This window comes from Delphinapterus leucas, chromosome 6 (genome assembly GCF_059928025.1).
Source record: "Delphinapterus leucas isolate spDelLeu-1000000601 "Yukka" chromosome 6, BTC_Dleu_Yukka2, whole genome shotgun sequence".
NCBI classification, from domain to species: Eukaryota; Metazoa; Chordata; class Mammalia; order Artiodactyla; family Monodontidae; genus Delphinapterus; species Delphinapterus leucas.
In genome coordinates this window covers 93559085-93580264 of record NC_143134.1, presented here as the reverse complement: position 1 = coordinate 93580264, position 21180 = coordinate 93559085, and the positions used below count along the sequence as shown (strand labels likewise).

At 39.5% G+C, this 21180-nt stretch overlaps 1 protein-coding gene across 3 annotated transcripts in view; it reads left to right on the top strand.

The window, feature by feature from the left end:
• Positions 1–5835: 5835 nt before the first annotated feature.
• TEX10 (testis expressed 10) overlaps positions 5836–21180 on the top strand; it is a 58627-nt gene continuing 43282 nt past the window's right edge. For 2 of the 3 annotated variants that reach the window (XM_089913453.1, XM_022600297.3), the window contains exons 1-5: positions 5836–6009; positions 9313–9501; positions 10946–11658; positions 12051–12294; positions 16887–16999. In XM_089913453.1, the coding sequence (XP_089769579.1) occupies positions 9322–9501; positions 10946–11658; positions 12051–12294; positions 16887–16999 (1250 nt within the window). In that variant the 5' untranslated portion in view covers positions 5836–6009; positions 9313–9321. The remainder of the gene's footprint in view (positions 6010–9312; positions 9502–10945; positions 11659–12050; positions 12295–16886; positions 17000–21180) is intronic. The other variant, XM_089913452.1, reaches the window with a different exon arrangement.

Genomic DNA, 21180 nt, shown 5'->3' with positions numbered 1-21180 from the left:
TAATAAAGCTGTAAAAAATAAAAATCAATGCTTGTAGTAAAAACTGGTGAAATCCAAATATGATCTACACATGAGTTAATAGTATTGTACTAACTTCAATTTCCTGGTTTCAGCAATGTACTATGTTAAAATAAAAAACAATGCTTGATATTAGGGTGTTAAATATTATTTGATTTTACTTTTTGATAGCCATCCTTTCAATCTTCTCTTTCTGCTGTTTACACACCCCTCTTTCCTTCTGTTCCTCCCAGGTAACTAACAACATTCAGACGTTATTTTTCATAGCTTTCTCCATGTTTATGTGATCACACAGAAGTATAGACATATATCGATGTTTACATTTTTGGTTTATTTCATAACAATGTAATTAGACTATATATACTTTTCCTTACCTGAAAATACATTGCGAAAAAAACCTCTTCAAATTAACTGGTATAGATGAAACTGAATCTTTTTAATGGCACCGTAAGTGTCAATGTATCACAGTTTATTCAATTATTCCCCTTTTGATTGATATTCATTTTTTTCCCTAGTGTTTTGTTACTCAAATATTGTTGTAATAAATATCTTATAAATATGTACTTTGGACTGATACTTTTATATCTATGGGATAAATTCTGGGGGGATGGGATTACTAGATTGAAAGAATATGAATTTAAAAATTTTTTTTTTTTTTTTGCTATACGCGGGCCTCTCACTGTTGTGGCCTCTTCCGTTGCAGAGCACAGGCTCCAGACGCGCAGGCTCAGCGGCCATGGCTCACGGGCCTAGCCGCTCCACAGCATGTGGAATCTTCCCGGACCGGGGCACGAACCCGTGTCCCCTGCATCGGCAGGCGGACTCTCAACCACTGAGCCACCAGGGAAGCCCTGAATGTTAATTTTATATTGCCTCACCCTTTTTGAATTCTCTTATTGTTTTTAGTAGCTTTCCAGTTGATTTTTTAGGCATATAATTATATCTGGAAACGTAGACAATTTTATTTCTTCATTTTCAATTCTTACGTCTTGGAATGAGTTTGTGGTATAACAGCTGTTGTACTCCTAGTTCCTGGCTGGTCTGCCTCCTTCCCGTCTTTTTTACAAGCCTGGGTCAGCATCCTTCCTCGCCTTTCTGTGTTACTCAATATTCTCTGAATAAAACCCTTTTAATTTAAAGCCAGAACTGGTTCCTTTACCTAAGAAACTTGACTAAAAATTTCATTTTGCACAAATAGGGTCCAATGATACCTCATCAATAAAAATATCTGTTGCCAGGCTTCCCGGCATACCTCCATACTGTTCTCCATAGAGGCTGTATCAGTTTACATTCCCACCAACAGTGCAGGAGAGTTCCCTTTTCTCCACACCCTTTCCAGCATTTATTGTTTCTAGATTTTTTGATGATGGCCATTCTGACTGGTGTGAGGTGATACCTCATTGTGGTTTTGATTTGCATTTCTCTAATGATTAGTGATGTTGAGCACATTTTCATGTATTTGTTGGCTATCTGTATGTCTTTGGAGAAATGTCTATTTAGGTCTTCTGCTCATTTTTGGATTGGGTTGTTTGTTTTTGTGATATTGAGCTGCATGAGCTGCTTGTAAATTTTGGAGATTAATCCTTTGTCAGTTGCTTCATTTGCAAATATTTTCTTCCATTCTGAGGGTTGTCTTTTCATCTTGTTTATGGTATCCTTTGTTGTGCAAAAGCTTTTAAGTTTCATTAGGTCTCGCTTGTTTATTTTTGTTTTTATTTCCCTTACTCTAGGAGGTGGGTCAAAAAGGATCTTGCTGTGATTTATGTCATAGAGTGTTCTGCCTATGTTTTTCTCTAAAAGAGTTTTATAGTGTCTGGCCTTACATTTAGGTCTTTAATCCATTTTGAGTTTATTTTTGTGTATGGTGTTAGGGTGTGTTCTAATTTCATTCTTTTACATGTATCTATCCAGTTTTTCCAGCACCATTTATTGAAGAGGCTGTCTTTTCTCCATTGTATATTCTTGACCCCTTCATCAAAGATAAGGTGACCATATGTGCATGGGTTTATCTCTGGGCTTTCTATCCTGGTCCATTGATCTGTATTTCTGTTTTTGTGCCAGTACCATACTGTCTTGATTAGTGTAGCTTTGTAGTATAGTCTGAAGTCAGGGAGCCTTATTCCTGCAGCTCCGTTTTTCTTTCTGAAGATTGCTTTAGCTATTTGGGGTCTTTTGTGTTTCCATACAAATTATGAAATTTTTTGTTCTAATTCTGCGAATAATGCCATTGGTAATTTGACTGGGATTGCACTGAACCTGTAGATTGCTTTGGGTAGTATAGTCATTTTCACAATATTGATTCTTCCAATCCAGGAGCATGGTATAGCTCTCCATCTGTTTCTGTTATCTTTGATTTCTTTCATCAGTGTTTTATAGTTTTCTGAGTACAGGTCTTTTACCTCCTTAGGTAGGTTTATTCCTAGGTATTTTATTCTTTTTGTTGAGATGGTTAATGGGATTGTTTCCTTAATTTCTCTTCCTGATCTTTCTTTGTTAGTATATAGGAAGAATGCAAGAGATTTCTGGAGAATGCACTTTGAATTCTTGTCCCTGGTTATAGTGCCAAATTTGAACTCATCTTTTTACCTTTCTTCAAAGAGTCTCTGCTTTCCATGTCAGTAGTAGCTCTGAAATGTAAAAGCCAGTTTAATATGTTTATGCTTTTATTATTTGTCTTGACATTATAAAATCAAGTCTATTAGATTAACAGAGGTTTCAATTTTTTTTTTTTTTTTTAGCAGTGGTATCCTATTTCCAAAGCAAATATTAACTGGAAGCCCAGTATAAAGAACAGAGAAGCTGCAAAGTTTAGGTAGACGGTGTGGTAATAAGTTACTTAAGTTAGAATTTTGTGATGCTTCTCAGCATAGACAAAAAAAGAGAAGATGTTCAAATGGTGAAATATGGACATTTCTAGACACAAATCTGTTTTTGTTTCGGCCACCCCACACAGCTTGTGGAATTTTTGTCCCCCGACCAGGGATCAAACCTGTGCCCCCTGCAGTTGAAGTGTGGAATCCTAACAACTGGACCACCAGGGAATTCCCGGGACATAGATCTTGGTGACTGTTATGGGTTGAATAGTGTCCTTCTGAAAAGATATGTTGAAGTCCTAACCACTAGTACCTCAGAAGGTGACCTTATTTGCAAATAGGGTCTTTACAGAGGTAGTCAAGTTAAAATGAGATCATTAGGGCAAAAAAAACCCCCCAAAAAATCAAAAAAACCCCCCAGAGGTTGTAAACTGGCAACCTGCTTGTAAGTATTTCATTTGGCCCACCCAGTTTTTTTTTTGTTTTTTTTCTTTGTTTTTTTTTTTGCGGTACGAGGGCCTCTCACTGCTGTGGCCTCTCCCATTGCGGAGCACAGGCTCCGGACGCGCAGGCTCAGCGGCCATGGCTCACGGGCCCAGCCGCTCTGTGGCATGTGGGATCTTCCCGGACCGAGGCATGAACCCGTGTCCCCTGCATCAACAGGCGGACTCTCAACCACTGCACCACCAGGGAAGCCCCCCACCCAGTGTTTTAAAACAGGAAAAAGATGTACTTGCTTACCAGTATTTAAAGATCAGTTTTCTTATAAACACTTCTGGATTTCTGATTTTTTCTTGAAAATGAGATATGCATTCCCTCATGGCAACAGCTGGCTATTGCTGAAAACCTGCTTCCTTTAGCCAGGCCACATTTCTGTCAGCTGCATTATCACCAGGCCCAATTTGCCACAGGCAAAGAAGCAAGAGTGGTTGGAGCAGAGCAAAAAAGGAGAGAGTGGTAGGAGGAATGCCCAGAGGTTAAGAGGATGTGTCAGAACATGGCACAGTTTGAGGCCATCAATGACTCTGGTTTTTACTCCAAAAGAAATGGGGAGCTATTGGGAGGTTTTGAGAAAAAGATCTGACTTAGATTTTTAAATAATCACACAACTGCCCTGCTAGGATTAGACTGTAGGGGGAAGACACTAGACTGTAGTGGTGGAAGCAGGGAGACCTGTTCAGAGGCTTTTTACAGTGATCATGGGATGGCTTCTAATATCATGGTAGCAAGGGAGGTGTGTTAAGTGGTGAAAGTCAGGATGTGTTTGTAGAGTCAACAGATTCTCCTGATGGCTTAGATGTGAGATGTGAAGGGAGGAAAGAAGCCAGGCCCAAACTCCAAAGGTCTTGGCTTCAGTAACTGGAAGGATGGAGTTGCCATTTGAGATGAAGCTGTAGGAAGATTAGATTTCAGGGGGAAAATCAGGAATTCCATTTTGGACACATTGATCTTGAGATGTAGAGCAGATGTCCAAAGAAAATGTTGAGAAAGCTGTCAGATATGAGTCTGGAGTTCAGAGGACATGTCTGGCTGGCAATCAACCTTTCCTCTTCTGACTTGGTCTCATAACTTTTAATAACATATAATGCCACATAATGCTGATGACTACCAAGTACGTATGTTTATGTTGGAATCAAGGCAGACTGTTGGGCCTTCCCTGATAGCGCAGTGGTTAAGAATCTGCCTGCCAATGCAAGGGACACAGGTTTGATCCCTGGTCTGGGAAGATCCCACATGCCGTGGAGCAACAAAGCCCGTGCGTCACGACTGATCCTGCGCTCTAGAGCCTGTGCTCCAGAAGAGAAGCCACCGCAACAGAGAGTAGCCCCCGCTCGCCTCCGCAATTAGAGAAAGCCCTCACGCAGCAACGAAGACCCAACACAGAAAGTAAATAAATAAATTTATTTAAAAAACAGGCAGGGCTTCCCTGGTGGCGCAGTGGTTCAGAGTCTGCCTGCCGATGCAGGGGACACGGGTTCGTGCCCCGGTCCGGGAAGATCCCACATGCCGCGGAGCGGCTGGGCCCGTGAGCCATGGCCGTTGAGCCTGCGCGTCCAGAGCCTGTGCTCTGAAACGGGAGAGGCCACAACAGTGAGAGGCCCACATACCGCAAAAAAACAAAAACAAAAAACAGGCAGATTGTGGTAGTATGGCTGTATTGCCAGGGTGCCTGGGACTGCCTCTTTGTCTCTGATCATAGAATATGCATGATCTTAGTCCCAGTGCTTGGGTCTCTCCCCACCTCAGACATCCTTGCTCTGAATCCCTACCCAGCAAACTGAGGCTCATTCCTTGTCAGCTTTACTGAGCCTTATAATCTGGTAAACTACAGAAACAAATTTGAATCAAGTTCTAAAATCCATACCTGGGGCTCTTCCCTCCATGCCACCTGCCAGTCTTTGACAAGGCTATCTTCCAAAGACGCATTCTCTTTGCTTTCTCATCCCCTTTCTAGGCATTTAAATTTCTCTCTAGCTTCCCTGGGCCCACTTGACTTCAGTAGCAGGAACCTCAGTGCTGAGAAACTGAAATATTAGGGAAAATCCTCACCTAAGACTTTCTGGCTCCAGCTACTAGGTGTATTTTGCCCCCTGTCGTCAACTAGTTCTTAATTGCTCCATCCAGGTTAAAGTTCCCAGGAATTCTAAGGTCCTTGCTGTCCTAAACTTTTCTCTCTCAATTCAGCTCAATTTATACTCTTCTTTGAACGTCTCCAGGTCTGAATAACAGTGGTCTAGCGAGGAGAGAAAAGGCATGCTCCCAACTATCTGTAACCAGGGCGACAACCCCCAGAAACGCACGCAGCCCGGGAAGCTCAGGGCTGGACCTGGATCCAAGCTTTGTCCTTGGACCGGGCGCTCTCCTCTCTTGGCTTCCCGGAGCGCAGGGGGCTTTCGGCGCCGGCCCCCTCCTCCGGGGGCCGGGCCTACCGCTCCCGCTCCCGCCTCCCCGGCTGCGCGCGGCTGCGGGCCGCGGTCACGTGAGCGCGGCGCGGCGGGGGAGGGGCCCTGGTTTCCGGGCGGCGGAAGGAGACGCGGCCGCGTGAAGACGAGGAGATTTGAAAACACACTCCGGGACCGAGAGCCTGAGGCCGGTGGCGCACGCCGTCGCCCGGTGGGCTCCTTCTCGGACGCTCTCTCCACCTGCCTCCGTGTCCCGGTCCCGGCCGGGCCCTCAGGTGAGCTGCCGCCGCCGGTCTGGCCGGGCCCTCTTCGGGGAGCGGGACGGCGAGCGGAACGGCTCGTGGGGCCGTCGCCCCCCGGTCCGCGGCCCAGGCGGGCAGGGCCGGCTGGGGCCAGTCTGCGCCCCTGCAGAGCCGGCCCTCGGTGCGGAGAGGGGCTGTGCGGGTGCGGGGCGCCCCGCGGGCTTTTGAAGCGCCTCAAGTGACTGGGCGGGGCGGGTTCGCGCGGTTTCGGGTCTAGGAGACTTTTAGGCCGGGGTACGTTGATTGGGCCCCAATTCCCCGACTGTGGTCCTGACCGCCGTCTCCGGAAGGAGCAGGAAAGATAGTTTCTTAAAACCGCGGGGTGTTCACTTCTGGGTTGCGGGACCAAAGTCTGGGGGTGGGGTTGCGCAGCCGTCTCCTAATCGGCCCTCTCGCCGCCCAGGTGTGGGCGGTTAAGCGCTCTGTATGAAGCCGGTTCCGTCCATCGGCCCTCTCGAGTCGCCCCAGTCTGTGGTATTTGTTTTTTGGGAAGTCCGGTGCCTCCGATTGGCCCCCTAGGTAGAGTTTGGAGGAACTCGTGAGCGTAAAGGGTTGGAGAGGAAAGTACTAAAGGCCGAGTACAGTGTGCTTTCTTGATTCTTTTTTTGGCAGGGGAAAGAAGTTGGAAATCGGGAAGGTAATGAGGTGGCAGACAAACTAGCTGGGATTCGGTTCGGTCGAAATCCTGATAGGCTAGAATCTCCCTTTTGTTGAAATTAGAAGGCCTGCAGCTGGAGTTTATGAAATTCAGGTTTAAAGCTTTTGAGGCTCACCTGATCCAGTGATGTGAGAGCTCAGCCTCTGAGGCTGGACCTCCTACCTTCTTGTTCGATACCAGCTACTATAAAAGTGGCTTAGTCGGACTGTTTGATTTGCTGTACTATGAAAAATCTTTATTTTTAAGCGAAAATAGAACTTTTAGTTCCTAGTATAAAGATGTTCCCTGTGTACCATAAAAATAATCTTACTAGCTTGAAAAGTCACGAAGGGGCGATAAGCCCACTTTTCCTAACGGAGAACGGTCGAGTGATTAATACAAAGTGGTGGGTAATATGGCATAAGCTTGACAGTAGACTGTATGTTGGACACTGATTAGATAGTTAGTGGCTAAAGATAGCACAGAGAGTTGGGGGGTGGAGGGTTAATTCATCGATTTTTCTGAATGTCTTCCATTTATTTTCATCTCTGGTACTAGCTAGTAATAAAATTGTAGGGAAAACTTGCAAAATGTGCTTGCTTAATTAACAGAGACCAGGTGAGTATTAGGGCCTTAGTTTTCACTTACTCATTTTTTAGACTAGAGTAACTAGAGGTGTGGGTGGGATGAAAATTTAGCATTGGGATAAATAAGGCAAGCCATTTTGCCACTTTTTTCCAATCCTCACCTGAGTTCCAGTATATATAACATAAAGTTGGTTTTGCAGAGTTCAGTCTTGTTTGTGAATCCCTTTTCAACTCCTTAATAAGCGACTGACAAAACCTTTCTGAGCGATGTCTTTAAAATGGTTTTAGTACCACCTTCTTCACATGGTCTTGTGAGAATTGAAAGCTATTGGTGCATCTAATATTATGCTTGGTATTTACCGGTCCTGAGACTAAGAAAATATACATGTATGTGCTTATAGCATATCTGTAAGTGTGCCAGGCACAGTTCAGAGTGTTTTACAGATATGAGCTCATTTGCTCCTCATTCATCCTACCTCATAACAACTGTATGAGATAAGCATTATTATTATTATTATTATTTTATTATAGATAAAAACTGAGGCACGGTGGTTAACTATGGCTAGAAGGTGGGAGAGTCTGGATAAGAACCTAGTCACTCTGAGTCTTGAATCTGCTCTTAACCTGTGTAGCCAAACCCTAGATCATGGGGCTCTAATGTAGTAAAACCTTGCAATCATGTGAATTTGGATATAATGTCATAGGTGATTGGCTTCTGGATTCCTAGAATTTGAGCTGTCTGGTCTTACACCAGCCATTTTATTAATCTCACAATAATGCAAGCCTTCATTTTAGTCAAATTTTTTGGACTCCCATGTGTAGCATTGTAACTTAAAAAAAATAGCTAGGGATAAGATAATTATGACAGATCAGGAGAAGTTTTATTTATTCCAGAGATACGTACTGCAGTGGGTGTACAGTGCAAGGCAGAATTCAGTATTTTTGTAGTGTGTGGAAAAGGCTTCAAGAAGCGCTGAGCTAACTCCAGGTATAGGAGGCTCTTTTTTAGATAGAGGTTAGTTTGTGGAAAAATAAAGCTGGAGAGGAAGTTAGGAAGGACCGAATATGTCAAGACAAGGTGTTTTTAGTGTAAGCGAGTAAAAGGAGCAGCTGAAAGCTCCTGAGCTTTGGTCGGATCTGTGTTTAGAAAGAGCCCCCTGGTGATTCTCTACCAAATGGACCATGGGGTAGACACTAGAGACAAGACAAGAATTCTGGCGGGGGAACTGTTAACAGTCTTGGGTAGAGATAAAGGACTTAAGAAGGGGCCTGGGAATGGGTAGGAGGCACAGATCAAAGATTTTTTGTGTAATTGGGATGATTTGGATGTAAGTTCAAAGAATGTGGTGAAGAGGGGGAAGTGCAGGATGACAGGGTTATACCTGAGTTATTTATTATAATAGTGGCCTAGCTGGTCTTTGTTCCTTATTCCTCTGTTACACTGTATTTCCTTTTATACTGATTTTTCTCCTGCATTTTTGTTTACTGTTTATATCTAGTCTGAACTTTTCCTGGTGTTCACAGTGCTGGTACTTTCATTTTTGCCTATACCAGGCTTATCCCTACTCCTGATCCATACTCTTGTTTTCCTTGCTCATGAAATGCTCATTAACTGTCCTTGATGCATATCTGAATCTTACCCATTTTCAAGCACCCAGCTTAGGTTCATGAAACTTCCTATTACAGGCTGCATTAAATAATAACATTGGTTTTCAGACTTTGTTTTGCTAGGGTTTCTTGGGGGCTTCTGGGGGCCAGGAGCTTCCCCGCACGTGCAAGGTGTATCTATAGCAACTCTGTGCTGCCTCCCCCTCATCCTATGGGCACAAAAATTTTTTCAGAAGTTTTTTTTTTAATTGAAGTATATATATTAATTGAAGTATACAAAAGTTTTCTATTTAGCACATTGCCCAACCAAAAGTCCTGTTTAGAACATTGCTTGACAAAAAGTTCCATGGCCAAAATATCTCTTGACTAAACTGATTTTTTTTTTTACTTCCTAAAGGTGATTTATCTTTGTTGATTGTTTTTAAATTAATTCTTTTATCATAGCACTCAAGAATGACTAAAAAAAGAAAACGCCAAGATGATTTTCAAAAAGTAAAACTAAAAGTTGGTAAAAAGAAGCCCAGGTTAGAAAATGCTACAGTTACAAACTTTAAAACGAAGACTATACATCTGCCTGACCAGCTCAAAGAGGATGGAACACTTCCAACAAACAACAGAAAACTTAACATTAAGGTAAATCGTAAATATTATTTTGATAAAGTAGGATTTTCCTTGAAATCATCTAGAATGTTATATTTTTGTGAAAAGTTGTTTTAACTCAGGGTTTATTAATGGCTAAAGGTTGGAGTTTATCTCTTACCCAGATCTGATGTTGCCACTGCAGCTTTCCCACTTCCTCCAGAAAGACTTGCTCAGCTAAAGTCAAAGTGATTTCTCCCTTGTATATTTATTTGATGATTTAATATGTCATCTGGAAATAATTTCTGTATTTCACTTTTTGATGCATCAAGTTTTTGATGTGACAGTTTTTTAGCTGTTTTTATAGCACATTAAGATAGGATCCTGTCTTATCCATTTTTGAACCCTTATAGTATGTAGTTTATTCCAGATTCATAGTGAATGTGTGAAGTTAATTGAAATTTGAGCAGTGGTTTTGCTTAAAAATTTAACAGTTTTATTGAAATGTAATTTACACATAATAAAATTTATCATTTTAGAGTGGACAATTCAGTGGTTTTTAATGTATTTACATTGTTATGCTACTATCACAATAATCTAATTTCAGAACATTTTTGTCACTTCAGAAAGAAACCTTATACCTATTAGAAGTCACTCTCCATTCCTTCCCCTCACTAGACAGACACTGATCTATCTGTAAAGATTTGCTTATTCTAGACAATTCATATAAATGGAATCATACGAAATGTCTGTTATTACTGGCCTTTCACTTAGCATGTTTTTGAGGTTCATCCATGTTGTAGCACGTATCAGAACAGTACTTCATTCCTTTGTATTGTCAAATAGTATTCCACTGCAGGGCTATGTCATATTTTTTCACTCATCAGTTGATGGGCATTTGGTTGTTGCCACTTTCTGACTCTTATGAATAATGCTGTTATGAACATTTGTGAACAAATCTTTGTGAAGATATACATTTTCTAGTTTTGCTTTTTAATCTCTGAAGGTTAAATAACGTCAGAAGGTATTTGAAGTTATTGTTGCTTTACAGATTATATAAATTATTCCACAAATAAAATTGCCAAGTGTTGTACTCTGAATAAAATACACAGACACTCTGAAAGACCACTTAAAATAGGTAGAATATAGGTATAAATACATATTTGGTATATAGTAGGTCTTTAAGTGGTGGTAATGATGCTGTCATTTTAAATGATAGTGTGCCTAATCCTGCGTAGTTTCAGAAAGAAAATTCTGACTGAAAGTTATGTTATGCTTTTATTCAGCTAAAGCTATGCTAAGATAAAACTTTCTGATCTTAACAAAAGCTTCATTTTTCTAAAAGTAACATTTAGAAATACTTACCAAAGCAGTCTCCAACCCCCCACCCCCACTGGAGTGTCAGTTTATTAGCATAGTTTTAGTTAGCATGCTTATTAGAAAATGATATAATGTGTATGTATATGCCTAAAGCTTGTGTTTTTATTTTTATTTATAGGATTTGCTGTCACAGATGCATCACTACAATGCTGGGGTTAAACAAAGTGCTCTTCTTGGACTTAAAGACCTTTTGTCTCAATACCCATTTATAATTGATGCACACCTTTCAAACATATTAAGTGAAGTGACTGCTGTGTTTACAGATAAAGATGCTAATGTACGATTAGCAGCAGTTCAACTTCTTCAATTCCTGGCCCCCAAAATACGAGCTGAACAAATTTCTCCATTTTTTCCTTTGGTAAGTGCCCATCTCTCTAGTGCCATGACTCACATTACTGAAGGAATTCAGGAGGACTCTTTAAAAGTTTTGGACATTCTGCTGGAACAGTACCCAGCTCTAATTACTGGCCGTAGCAGTATATTGCTTAAGAATTTTGTAGAACTTATTTCTCATCAGCAGCTGTCCAAAGGACTGGTAAATAGAGACAGATCCCAGTCCTGGATGCTTTCTGTAAATCCTAATCGGAGACTCACTTCTCAGCAGTGGAGGCTGAAAGTCTTAGTGAGACTCAGTAAATTCCTTCAGGCCTTGGCAGATGGATCCAGTAGGGTGAGAGAAAGTGAAGGACTTCAGGAACAAAAAGAAAATCCCCATGCCACTAGCAACTCCATTTTTATCAACTGGAAGGAACATGCCAACGACCAGCAACACATCCAGGTTTATGAAAATGGGGGTTCACAGCCAAATGTCAGTTCACAGTTCAGGCTACGGTAAGAAGGATTTCAGTTATGTCCACACTCAGTTTTCCTATATTGAATTATAACTGCTGACCGTTGATGGCTAATGGTGGGAAGACATGCAGTTGTCTTCTGTAGTTTCATATAGTTACTCATAATTTGATTTTATTTACTGATGGGAGGAGTCATTTCAAAGTTTATTAATTTACTCATTTGTAGCAAAGCCTAATGAAAAGTAAAAAATTATAGTCTTTTGGCTTTGTCATCTTAGAATTCTGCTTTTCTTCCTAGTGTTGATCAATGTAATTATCAATTCATGGTGCTTCATTTTGCTGGTACTTTATATTTTAAGGTTTAAATTAAGCAAGGAATAATATTTTTTAATTAAATTAAAAAATTTTTTTATTCTTACCTTTCCTTGTTAGGTACCTGGTTGGAGGACTAGGCAGTGTGGATGAAGGCCTGCCATCTCCTGAAAACCTGAAAGGATTTATTGAGATAATAATTCCATTGCTAATTGAGTGCTGGATTGAAGCTATGCCTCCACAGCTAGCTGCTTCTGTTGGAAATGGTATAGAACGAGAATCCCTGCAGATTATGCAGCAAGTTCTTAACATTATTTCCCTTCTGTGGAAACTCTCTAAACAGCAGGATGAGACCCATAAATTGGTGAGAACTAATAGGTTCTTTATTTTCTGAGTAATGCCTTTTATCATGACAAATTAGAAATCGGCATATTACTATTAATTGGCTATGCATTTTCCAAAACATTCCCAGGGTTTAACTGTAAACTTACTTCTTACATTTGCTCAAAACTACAAATGAAAACAGTTTTGCGAGTTTATTATCTGTATGTTTAAATTTTTAAGCGGAATGCATAACAGTGTGCTTGATTTCATTTGTTTTTATTAGCTATAATTCACAATAGAGTTACAATGTATTGTTTATGGCAGATTGATTATATAGGAATATTCTAGTTTCTGGAGACCTTTTACAGGATTTAAAAAGTGGCTTATTAAGTAGTCTCTTCCAGTTTGTGCCATGTTACCAAGTTTATGGCAAGAAATGGACCAAACTGAAGATCTCATAATCAACCCAGAGAAGTTTTTAAACTACTACATTGTAGGGAAGAAGCTACACACAGATTTGCTTAGTGTATGCTTTTTTGTTTTCTCTTGATAAAGGATGTAAGATCTGAAAACATTTCTTAAAGTTACCTTTACTGTAGGTAAGCTGTAGTTGTAGGTATGGTGTGAGTGAAGTTAACCTAAGTAATTCCAAGTCATAGGACAGTTTCTTGCTAGAAAGCTGACAGCAAAGACATATTTCTTGATGAGTAAATTTACCTCCTGTTTGGGGAGAATTGAGTGTTGGTGGCTTTTTTAGTGTTATGTTGTAGTGAATATAATATATAGTGCATGGAGCAAGTAAGGAAGAACAAGCTCTAAGATTAATTGGTGCTGGATTAATGTGGTTAATCTTAAAAAGGGTAGCTGCAGGAACAATACTAAAGCTTGAAGCATCTGTTTTACAGAAGAATTTCTGCAAGGACTTGACAAGGCAGGTGTGAATCCTTGAAGTTGCCTACATACGTCCAAAACTGGCAAGGCAGTTTTTTAGTTTTATTTAGCTCATTTTATTTCATTCAAGCTCACGAGTTAGTAAGACACATAAAATAAGACTGGGGTAAATTATAATAGTATTTCATAATCTTGAAGAGCGTTACAGAATTGTACTAAGGTGTGTGTTTCTTTAAATAGCTTACTGTATCGCTATTAACCCATTACCCATCATTCTGTAGGGATGTTTTATGAATTGCTTTCTCAAATAGGATGGCATTTTGTTGATTATAATTTTGAGCCTGTTTTATAATTTATTGCATAAATTGGCAAGAAAATGATCATGATTGGGGTATTGTATATGATTTTATGAAAGTGAAGCTTGTTCTCCTTTATGGCAGTTAATTTGTGATTGTAGGCTAGTCACAGTAATAATGCTTGCAGCTTCTTAGAAAATATATACATTATTTGGAGTCTTGAATGGCTGTATTTTCATTTGAAAGGCTAAGATAAGAAGTAAAAGTAATGATATTCAGTGTGATCTTAAGTACTAGGCTTTTTTTCATTTTCAGAAAGCTGAAAAATAAAATTCCAGGCATTTTGGTGTTTGTTTTTTCCTGGGCACTGGTTAGTGTTTATTATTGCTTTAGTAATAGTATTTGTAATTAGAATGGTAGCACTAAATGCAAATTCATTAATTGTGCTAGTTTTGGATCATCTGCTGTCATTCAGATGATACTGACAAAGGATCTAAACACTGCCTTAATTTTATGGATGTTTAAAGTAGCTATATTCAGTAGCTATTCTGTGGTATTATGACTGTATTTATTAGCAGTCCATTAACATAGGATACTAAGTTCAGAAGACTGGTTTGCCTAGACTATTGAAGGTTATATAGAATACTGAATTGGGATACTGTATAAAATTGAAATAAACCGAGGTGGTTAATTCAAATAGGAATAGTATTTAAAAGCATCCACAGGTAGAATTTGCTAATTTACCCTGGCAAATTTGTTATTTTCAAACTAGATAAGGTAAGATCTATTATCTTAGAGACAAAGTATAAGTATGTATATTAGTTATATCAGGTGACATTAAAATGCACATTCGTTTATTTTTTGTTACCATTCCCACTGTTAGTTCCTCTTTCTCATTCACCTTCAGTTATAGCTTAGTAGTTAAGGTATTGGGTGACCTGTAACAGCTCAGACTTTAGGAGGAATGAAGTGGCATTGCTAGATCTTAAATTCTAATTATGTACCACAGGCTGAATTGTAGCTGTTTTCTCTCAGAAAATGTGTAGGTTTCCTGTTGATAAATTGGTGTCTGTATTAGGTGCAACCTTAGGGTCACTGACCACTTACATTTAGGTTTTGCTAAATGCATGTAGTGTGTTCGTATTTTGCTGCAAAGTTGAGGAATTTCATTTTTATCCAAGTAGTATTATTTTAAACCTTTTTAGGAATCTGAAATCTTTCATCTTTGCTTTGAAAACAAATCTCAAGTTACATTAAATCTTATTTGCAGTGGTTGAGTACTCGGATCCTTCCTGAGGTTGCTTATTTCTGATATACTGTGTGTATCCTTAATATATAGCTAGTTTTAAAAATGAAATACAATTTAACATTAACTTTTTAATTAACTTTGGTTTTTGGAGTCCTGTATTAATAGCTTCAGGTCAGTATTATAATTTTACACTATAGAAATTTTGTTGTGTCTTAGCTTTGTATTTTAATGCTTGCTACTTTTTGCCCAAATGTTTCATTATTGTCTTTTTACCATGAAAATTAGAATTTGTGAAGAAAAGTTAGTTGCAGTCATGCATCAAAGATTTATTGAGCATGTATAAATGTGGGTCTTTAAATTGATTAAAATTCAGTTCCTCAGTAAACACTAGCCACATTTCAGGTGCTCAGTAGCTTCAGGTGGCAGTGGCTGCTGTACTGGACAGCATAGATATAGAACAACTCCATCATTGCAGAAAGGTCTTTTGAATAGCACTGCTCTGCAGTGTGCCAGGTTCTGTTCTAGGCTCTGGGAATACAGAGATGAACATGACTGACAAGGTGAGTACTTAGCTCTTGGGGTTGATGGATGGTAAACAAATAGATGATGTTGTTATTAGGAATAAAGATGAAAGTGGGGTAAAGGGAGAACATACGATGGAACAGTGGGGGGGGGAGCTGTTTTAAATAGGAGGTCAGGAAATGCTTTCTTGATATTTAAATGTCACTGAATGAAGTGCAGGACCAAGTCTTGTGAAGACCTGTGGGAAGGACCTTCTAGGCACAGGGAACAGCAAGTGAAAATCCCTGAAGTGAGAACAAATTTGACATATTTGAGGAATGGCAGGAAGTCCTGTGCAAGTGAGGTACTTGAAAAATGGTAGATGATGTGGGAGAAAAAGTGACAGTAGCCAGATCATATGGTACCTTGTGGTAAAAAGAGTTTGGATTTTAACCTGAGTGTGGTGAAAAGACATTGGAGGGTTTGAGCAGAGGAGTGGCATGATCTAAATTATGTTTATTTGTAAATTTGACATATTAAAGTTAAATAAAACACTAATGAACTCCCATGTGCTCACTATCCAGCTCTAGCAAAACTGGAGGCCAAACTCAGACCATTGATCCCATGGATGACTAGTCGTGTCCTACATACACACCTATTTCCTTTATCCTTTCCTATATTATTTTGAAGTGTGATTTATGTTTTAAAAGATCACCCTGGCTGCTATGTAGATTATTGTGTTTAGGGGGAGCAAGACGAAAAGAAAGGAGACCATTGGGAGGCTGTTATAGTAATCTAGGTAAGAGGTAATGGTGGCTTGGAGTAGAATGGTAGCTAGTGGTTGAAGTGATGAGAAACAGCTGGATTCTGATAAAGCCAACAGGACAGATGGTGTGCAGAGTGAAGAAAAGAGGAGCAAGGGTGATCCCTATGTTATGGTTCAAATGACAGTGTGACTACCTGTGAGAAGAGTTCAGTTTATTCATTTTAAATTTAAGATGCCTGTTAGAAGTCCAAGACAAGTTGTCAAGTACACATTTTTAGGTTGGGGAGAAGAGAAGAATCCAGTGAAGGTAACTAAGGAGATGTAGGGTGACTAGCTATTTTAACACCTCAAATCCCATAAGCCAAGCAGCCCCTCAGTCCCTGGCAAAATGGAATGATTGGCTCTGTGGATAGCAGGAAATAAGAGTGTTGTAATCTGAAATTAAGACAGTGTTTCAAGTAGGAGAAAATGATACAGACGAATACTGCTGAGGAATTTTAGAGAAGTGCGTTGCTTTGTGAAAGTGTTAAATACCTTTAATGGGCAACAGAATTGCTAGGGAATGGAGTTACAGTTAAGTGGAACACTAGGTTGAAGACTTTCTTGTATATTTTGTAAATATTGTATTAGTTCAGATTCAGAATTTTCTTAAATCTTATTTACTTCCTCCCTTTTTTCTCCTTTTTAAACAGATAAAATGCAAGTAAAAATAATTAAATAAAAGCACCAAAAAGATGAAAATTGGATGGCCTAACAGTTTATTCTGACTTTAAGATTTATTTACATATTGTATCATTAGCAGAAGGTGTATTATAATGGTAAATTTATAGTTGAATATTGACAAGTTGTTAGATTTCTGCTTAAAGTCTTATTTGTCATTTTAAGTTATTGTTTCTTATAGATTTTCTAATCTTTGCTTATTTTACTAGGAGTCATGGCTTCGAAAGAATTATCTTACTGATTTCAGACACCATTTCATGAGTAATTTTCCATATGCCTTAAAAGAAATAACCAAGCACAGAAGGAAAGAGACAAACAAAAGGTACTGCCATTCTTTTTCACTGGTTAACCTAAAATTATCAGAAAATAATTAGCCTTAAACTGGAACTTTCTATACTGTGAGGTGTTTTTAATCTAGATTTTATCAAATAGAGATAAAAACAGTAGTATGGCTGATCTTGAACAAGTCACTTTAAGCCCTGGGACTTCCAATTTTACTTACTTTTATTTTTTTAATCTTTAAAGTGAATGTTTTGTGCTAAATGAGTGTCAGGTATCAAATTGCAGATATGAATTTAATAAAATTTGCTGAGGTGGGTGGTTTATTTGTGAGAGGCACTGTGTAATTATTGAATCTTTAGGTGAGAGAGTATCTTAAAGGTCATTAGTTCATTTGTACATGAGGAAACTGGTAATGAAACTAATATCAGTATCCAGAAGGAAGAGGGATAATTGGAGAAGCATAGTTCTCTTTTCTAAAAAAAATTTATGGATTAGAAGATGGAGTTTAAAAAAAAATGTAAGACTGGAAGTTATTTAAAATGTTTACCTCAAGTGAGAGCAGATAAATGTAAAAACAAATTGTCTAATAAAATTTGACAACCAGGGCTTCCCTGTTGGCACAGTGGTTAAGAATCTGCGTGCCAATGCAGGGGACACGGGTTTGAGCCCTGCTCTGGGAAGGTCCCACATGCCGCAGAGCAACTAAGCCCATGCACCACAACCACCAAGCCTGCGCTCTAGAGCCTGGGAGCCGCAACTACTGAAGCGCGCGCACCTAGAGCCCATGCTCTGCAACAAGAGAAGCCACTGTAATAAAAAGCCCGCGCACCGCAATGAAGAGTAGCTCCTGCTTGCTGCATCTAGAGAAAGCCTGCACACAGCAACGAAGAGCCAACACAGTGAAAAATAAGTAAGATAAAGAAATTTAAAAAAAAATCTACAGGTTTTTTAAAAAAAAATTGACAAACAGATACAAGCTAGAACACGAAAGGTGCAGTTCCCCACCATGAGCAAACACTTGAAGGGATCTTGAAGTCTGTCAGAAGGTTCTTAAATTTATCAAAAGGAAGAAACTATGTGGAGTATCAGGCTCATGGAGCAGAGTTCAGAGGATATGCTCAGAAGTGATAAGTCTAGAGATAAGTCTATTGTAGGCAGATGAACTTTTCATTCATTCACTACTTATTTTGGTTGCAAAGTATTATGACAGATAATCAGATGTCTTAAGGTATACTCCTTGTTCTCTTAAGTGATTTCATAAATTGCTAAAATCGGTACAAAGTCTTAAAATTGATAAAAGAGTGTGTCATGGTCTAGTCAGAAGATGGAAATCACACCAGTGATTTTAACAGAGAATTTAATACAAACAATTTTTGTTTTGTTTTGTTTTGTTTGTTTGTTTTTTGCGGTATGCGGGCCTCTCACTGTTGTGGCCTCTCCCGTTTCGGAGCACAGGCTCCGGACGCGCAGGCTCAGTGGCCATGGCTCACGGGCCGAGCTGCTCCACGGCATGTGGGATCTTCCCGGACCGGGGCACGAACCTGTGTCCCCTGCATCCGCAGGCGGACTCTCAACCACTGCACCATCAGGGAAGCCCTACAAACAGTTTTTAACTAGGTATTAAAGAAGTGGAAAGACGAAAGGGAACAGTAAGGTATTGTGGAGGTAGCGCCTACAGGAAGCGGCTACTGCCTCTAGATTGGGAGAACAAAGAGAAGAGGGGAAGAAGTTTGGAGGAAAGCCTGTCTGGAGCCAAAGCTCAGACCTCTAGGAAGGGGTTGGTGCTCAGCTGGTGCTAATGTCTTTGAGATCACAAGAGTGGCCCTGTGGGGCAGGGGTCTAGGATTTGGCAACAGGGGTTCTGGCTGGCTGGTGCTGGTGTTTCTAGGGGCATGATGATGCTGGTTCTGTGTCAGAAAAACCACAAAGTGGAACCAACTGTGGCTACTAGAATGAACTGCTGCTGGCTTCTAGAAGAGTTGTTGGGTTGCACTGGTGGCAAAGGGAAGCAAAAGTAGGACTAGGAAGCAAACAGAAAGGAAAGTGTCCCATTTTCCTCTTGCAGCTTTCCAGTCTCTAGTACTCCCTTATTGGCAGAGCCTAACAAGAAGCCAGCTGTAAAGGAAAAAATGTGGCTCAGTTCCAGGATCACAAAGCAGAGTGTAGAAGGGTGGTTTTGAAGCTGAGAAACAATAGCTCAATAACTTGCAGAAGAAAAAGTGAATTTACATATTTAACACAAGGCGTATGTAAGTGTCATTAGAACTTTACAATTAAGTGCTGTAGGAATTCATAGGAAGAGACATCCTTGTTAGGATAAACAGACAAAGCTGTGTTAGAGGGTAGTATTTGAGCATGGATATGATTTTAGCAGGCAGAAGTGAAGCAAGGGAGGAGAGATTACACTAACTGGAGGAGATAGCATATGAGAAAGCTGTAGGGTTAGGTAATGAACATGGGACCGATCTGGGTCAAATCTGGTTTCTGCTCTTGACTAGCCTTGATGCTGAAAGTCATTTCTTGTCTTTAAACTTCCTTTATCTTTCATCCTTGATCCTTTTGGCATTGAAGACTATTGGTTGGATCAAAACCACGTTTTAGGAATATTAATTTAGAGTTTCTGGAGTTGGAGGGGACAGAGAATCAAATAGGGAGATACTTTCTTGAGCAAGTAGGTTGTTAGGGTTTGTTTCCTCCAGATACAATTTTCTTACTAAAGCAAAAGTTTTTAATCAGGTGTGTGGATAAGCTTTAGAATATCCTTGAACTCTTGAATTGTGTGTGTGTATATTTTGTCCAGTAAGAGGTTTCAGATATAATTTTCATCAAAATGAGATTGAATAATGGTTAGGATGTTTGGAATTTGGTAGACCATTAAATGTAAGTAAATTATTCAAGAGTATATTGGTATACTGTCATTATTCACTTTACTGGACACTTAAAATGTTTAAGGCAGTTACTATACCAGGCGCTGAGCATTTAGTGGAAAAGGAGATAGGTAGGCCAGTTCTCATGGAGTACAGTCTAGTGAGGGAGACTTTATTTCTATGATTCTTTTCAGTGACTGTGATAAGATCAGTGAAAAAGAATGTAGGGTAATATAAGAGTATATGATAAGAAGCTGTTCTTTCATAGGGGGCGGGGGGGGGAATAGAGTCCTAGGGAACGCTGCCCTGATAAAGTGGTTTGTGCCAAGATATAAAAGGTGAAAAAAGGATATGAAGAGGCTGAGGTGGTGAAACTGTGGAATTTTTAACAAAAGTGAGTTGGCAGTATAATTTATTCTTCGTAAATTTCCCCAGTGATTTGTTTTTAGGGAGCACAGGCTGCTACTGTATTGAGTTGGCCAAAATACTTCCATAAGGAAGTGCATTGAATATTTAGCAGATAGCCTGTGGAGGGCAACATGAGTTAAAGTTAGGGGAGCCAACAATGGTCTAGGCCAGTGGTCTTCATACTTGCTCATGTACTCCCAGTTAATATTTGACCTGATGTCTAAATTTTTTAAATCTTAGGTTGAAATGCAGCGTTACAAAGGATGTTGTTTATTATTATTGTGGTAAAATATATATAACGTAAAATTTAGCATTTTAACCATTTTTAATTGTATAGTTGAGTGGCATTAAATACATTCCCATTGTTGTGCAACCATCACCACCATCCATCTCTAGAACTTTTTCATGTTCCCAAACTGAAACTCAGTATACGTTAAGCAGTAACTCCCCATGCTCCCCTTCCCCCGGCTCCTGGGAACCACTCTTCTACTTTTTTGCTTCTATTAATTTGACTTTTTTAGGTGCCTCATATCAGTAGAAGCATACAATATGGTTTTGTGTCTGGCTTAATTTCTCTTACCATGATATCTCAAGGTTTATTCATGTTGTAGCACTACTAGCATTTCATTCCTTTTTTTTTTTTTAATGGAGTGTATTTTTTAGAGCAGTTTTAGATTCATAGTAAAATTGAAGAGAAAGAATAAAGTTCTCATATACTGTACTCCTGCCCCCACAGTTGCATAGCCTCCCTCATTGTTGGCGTCCCACCCCACAGTTACATATGTGTTGTAATCTATGAACCTATGTTGACACATCATTAACAGTCAAAGTCCATAGTTTATGTTAGGGTTCACTATTGGTATTGTACATGCTGTGAGTTTTGACAAATGTGTAATGACACGTACCCGCCATTATAGTATCATACATGATATTTTCACTGTCCTAA